This window comes from Trachymyrmex septentrionalis, unplaced genomic scaffold (assembly GCF_001594115.1).
Source record: "Trachymyrmex septentrionalis isolate Tsep2-gDNA-1 unplaced genomic scaffold, Tsep1.0 scaffold53, whole genome shotgun sequence".
NCBI lineage: Eukaryota > Metazoa > Arthropoda > Insecta > Hymenoptera > Formicidae > Trachymyrmex > Trachymyrmex septentrionalis.
In genome coordinates this window covers 1,817,358-1,822,549 of record NW_017305705.1, presented here as the reverse complement: position 1 = coordinate 1,822,549, position 5,192 = coordinate 1,817,358, and the positions used below count along the sequence as shown (strand labels likewise).

General features: G+C 29.4%; 1 protein-coding gene across 2 annotated transcripts in view; it reads left to right on the top strand.

Moving 5' to 3' along the window:
• LOC108752065 (leucine-rich repeat protein soc-2) overlaps positions 1–2,026 on the top strand; it is a 10,930-nt gene extending 8,904 nt beyond the window's left edge. For both annotated transcript variants that reach the window (XM_018492670.1, XM_018492671.1), the window contains one exon: positions 1,124–2,026. In XM_018492670.1, coding sequence (XP_018348172.1) covers positions 1,124–1,287 — 164 coding nt within the window. In that variant the 3' untranslated portion in view covers positions 1,288–2,026. The remainder of the gene's footprint in view (positions 1–1,123) is intronic.
• Positions 2,027–5,192: the final 3,166 nt, after the last annotated feature.

Below are 5,192 nucleotides of genomic sequence, written 5' to 3'. Positions count from 1 at the left end.
ATATATTTTGAAAGATGTAAGATTGCAGTGAGCAATGGCCTTCACTTTCAGTATTTATGAAAGATATGCAATCAGTCCTCTCTTTCAAAGGCGAAAAAAATAAAAAATAAATTTTTATTTTAAAATATATTTATTTCAGAATTTGATTCTAAAATTCTAAATTTGTTATTTTAAAAGTTTATTTTAGTTTATATAAGCGGCAGAAATTTAACGGAATCTTGGAGAATAATAGTTTAAAAACAGTATTATGTTATTTTTTTTCCAGGAAATTGTACGTTCTTTCGTTTTACTTTTTAGACTTGTCGGAGTGCCAGCTCATGCAAATCCCAGACGCAGTCTACCATCTGATGCGGCACACAGAGCTGAAGAGATGCGACCTCTCCGGCAACGTGATCACAAAAATTCCAGCCAAGTTTGCCGTGAAATTTTCATTAATCACTGGTGAGGGATAAGCTAGAGTAGCTTCAGATTGCTGTCTTTTTCTCTATTTAAAATTTATTTTCTCTATATAAAATTTATTTTTAAGAAAATTCTTTGCTTAATATCCCACATTATTCAACAAAACACGTTTGCAGAACTAAATTTAAGCCACAATCAAATGAGCAAACTGCCTGAGGAATTAGCCGAACTGCAAGCTCTGGAGAGACTCGATATCTCGCACAACACTTTCATCGCTCTACCATCTGTGGCTTGGCGGATACCGCACTTGAAACGACTTCTCGCTAACAACAATTTTATCATCGGTTAGTACCGATTAATTTACTATTATATAAGATTTTATATAAGTATTATCAGTATTTCAAATAAATAACGGGTATAATACATCTACTCCTCTCTGGATGAGGAGTAGATGTATCCATTTTTAGGAAAATATCCACAAAAATAACGTAGTTAAAACTTAAAATAGTTTAGATATGCATAAGAAATATCGAACTACTACAAGGACTAAAATCGAATTATTTTGATTCCTGATACTGCAAATCGAAAAAAAAAAAAAGATTTTATGCTAATTACTGCATTTCCATCACGATCAAAGTAAAAAGACAATTTTCCCGGACAATTTTACACGAACTAATAAATTTTCTTAAAATGACTTAATAACATTGTTGATTTTATTCTGTAGATGTTGACGTCGAGAGGCTTAGGCACGCACCTGTTCTAGAATTCATTGACCTGCAAGCGAATCCCCTTCCACCGAGATTGCACGATCTTCTACGCACTCTGACCAGGATTACAATCGAGCTTACTCCTCGGCAAATCGAGGATTGGGAGGACTTGAACGTTTAAGTCATTTCCTAAGCGAGAGCAGTCTATTTCGCGACGGAAGACGACGGAGAGACGGTTCCGACCTTCGTATTCTCTTGACGAAAATTGCTCAAGACTTTGCGCGAATTAGAAGTAGAATCAATATTTTGTACAGTGATAATGCGAGCTGTGTGATAATAAGTGTCGCGGATTGTAAATCAATGGTTCGCTTGTATCTTTTGTAAATGTCACTAGTGATTTATATCTGTACTTAATTATCACGGATTTGTTACTGATCTCACAGAGATCGATCGATCCTTCGTTTTTTTCTTTTATATCGCATGTATATTTAGATTTTATCAAGACACTAGCCATGAATGACGCTGTTGTGATCAATTATATATTCAAGAATTTTTAGACCTTATTTATGAATGTTTTAGTATCAAAACACTTTCAACGTCGAATTTTTGGCTTATAATAAATGATTGAATTGCTTAAATTATTTGAAAGATTTTCTTGAATCTTTGGATTTTTAAATGACAAACGTGCGATCCCTAAAACGTGAAAGTCTCGGATCTTAAGACTTAAAGCAATATTTGCAAATTATCATTTTGTCGTTTATGAATATAATTAACTTACATTGACTGTATTTTTAGCATATAATAATTTCTGTTTGTCAACATTACAGACACGTTTACCGCTATGAACTGCCGATACATTATATAGCCGGCACAATTTTTTTAACATTAACATTTTGCACTCGAGTATCTGAAAATATAACCGACGAAAAGTTACAATTTTGCTCGAAAATATTACTGTATAAAATATTACAAAACAATGTAAAAATAAAGATACTCTGTCATTTTATATATTTTTAATTTAAAAATAAAGACTTCGCAATTTTTTTGTAAATTACATTTTGAGGATATTTCATATGTCTTATATTAACTCGGAAGTGAAAAGATTGATACTTCACAAATTAACGAGTTTTAAATAAACTCTGACTTTACAGCTCGAGCACAAAGTGTTAATAACGAATGACAAATATATCTACTATTAAGCAGCAGCTTTGCGTTTGGATATAGAGTGCCCTGTAAAAAAATAAATTATTTGCAATCGTAAATTTTCAAATGTTTCTGCGAGATTATGCGCATTTAGCGCGTCAAATAGTGATTATAATTATAAATTCGTTTTATTTTCTTGTGCTTTTGATCTAGTCAGTCATTCTTAGACATACGGGTCTCAAGAGTTATGGACACATAGCTTTATTAAGTTTCGAATTTACGGACAGTTGCATCTATGGCATTTAAATAATCTTACAGAATTTTTGGATTTATAAATTCTTGATTATTTTAAGTTCTAAATTGAAAAAAATGCAATACTAATGAATCCGTTAATCTCCAATTACATCCTCAGATCTGCAAAAATTTGAATGTAACGTAAGACATCACAATGCTACAGCAGGAGAAACACGAGAACACATTTTTTCAATCGTATTTTGCAGGATATTGCGCGCTTAGTCTATACTTCCTAATTACAATGATTATCGCAATTTGTACCGTTTATACGAATGTATCCTATTTTCATGAGAGAATTTGCGGGTCAGTGAAGTTATTGGCTCGTATTTTATATATATTCTCGCTGCTTCAATGCGTTAGTAGTTAAAATTTTGTAAGATGTGTGTCACAATCGCGCGTATATACAGTTTTCGTAACAGAGGAATAGAAACTGCGCAATACTTTCAAAACGGATGGATAATATTTTCTTCGTTTATATCTTCTATATTACGTAAAATAAACTATTTAAAAATTGTCGAGCTAATTCGTACAATGCATATATGTACTGTTTATTAATAAAAACACGTGAACTACTTTCGTAGAACATATTAGCTCTGACGAATGGAAGATCAACGTTCTACATTCAGCCATTAAAAGGGGAAACCTGGTTTAGAATGCTAAAAATCGTAAATTAATATTCCTGTTTCAACGCTGTTCTTATATTACTTAAGAATATTAACACTATTTTTACTGACAAATATCATTTTTTATTAAACAAGTTCGTAATCACGGTGATTCGGTGCAGTTAGAATAACCTAATAACTGCTAATAACAGTTTAATTCAACACATTAATACTCAACGCAAAAGAGAGTAAAATGATTTATTGGACAATAAGAACTCCGTTGCAGGAGGAAATCAATCCCAAAATTTTCGGACTGTTTTTACAATTAGCGCCCATTTTGGCAACGAATTATCAATTGTTACTTTTCCAAATTTTTACAAATAATGCAAATATTATGCAATTATCGAATATTTTAATAATCACTTAATCGATATTAATCACAATCTTATAATACACAAGATCAAGATTTACACGTAAAAATATATTCTTTATATTATTACAAAATACAGTATCTTAACAAAATATTATAAAAAAAACATGGATAGAATATAATTGTTTATCGAAGGATAGTTACAAATGATTATATTTCAAAGTAATAAAATACATACGTCATTATAATTTATTATATATGTGAGTACAAGAATTCTCAGGTACCAACTTCAAGACGAATCGAACCGATAACAATGAGATTTGAATTTTATTCATTTTTTCATCTTATTTTGATTTTAAAATCGAATATTATTAATGTAAAATTTATATCAATCTTCTTTTTTCTACAGCAGTTATTCAAATGTAGTCAAGTAATTAAATAGGGTTATCTAAATAATTAATGTAATATTTAGATAATTAGAGCTATCAAAATCTTATTGATATTGGGGTACCCTATCGATTCGTCTTGAATTTTCAAGTACGCACATCTTTATTTACGTCCATTATATTATTACAATAAATTATTTAAATAAACATAAATTTTTTTGATAAAATGTTATCACATAAAAGAAGCTAAACATTTTTTGCATAATATATAGATCGCGTATGTATTTCATTATACAAATTAATCTAAAAAATTTTTTAATTAATTAATATTTTGGAATAAAGGGATGCCCAGTGCCTGAAAACAGTTCCTTAAAAGAAACTAAAGATTAAAATAAAAAAATATATTCATTTGTAACCACATTTTTTCTTAAAAAAATCGGAAAACCGACTACTTAACAAAACTTGTAATTTTAGTTTATATAATGTAATTTACTTATCTATAAACAATTGCCATCCATGTTCAATCCTTTAAATCTTATTATTGTTAAAGCAGTATTAACTAATGAAAGAATATTTAATAAAAAGAATAAATTCTTGTCTCAGAACATACTTTATATTTAATTAATTTCATGATTAGACTTAAAAAATTATATTGCCGTAGTCGTTAATTTACTGCTTTCAGAGAATACAAAAAAACCGTTTATTAATTAATCGATTAATTTCAACCCTGCAACGGTCGAGAATCCCCAGATTCAATGAAGCACTGAAATAGGCATCTCGGATGGATGCTACGCAAACTGACGAGAAATAACTTTCCACGTTAAAAATCATTACTCTCCATCGGTACGAATTACAATATTTATGTCTACTACTCGGCGTTAGGAACAGCCACGATCAAGCCAATTATCGTACTTATAAATATAAAAATAACGCAATATGTGTATTAACTTTTAATGATTAACGTATTTAATACAAAACATAATCTAAGAATTCGGAAAGAATTAATTAATATTTAATATTATATACTTCACGAATACGCTTTATTTTGTAAAAACAAGATAAAATAAGGCGTTTTGCAAATTCTAATAAACAAATTCTAATAAAAAATTTGAAACTTCGCTTTTAAATATATTAATTTACTTATGACATCGTGATGTCTAAGACATGAATGTTAATTTTGTGAACAAAAAACTGTATCTATACATATACTGTCAGTCTTCAATTAATTATTATAATATATACCACATAAATTATAATTTTTAACACGGAATTTTAAATGAAGTATTTCCCG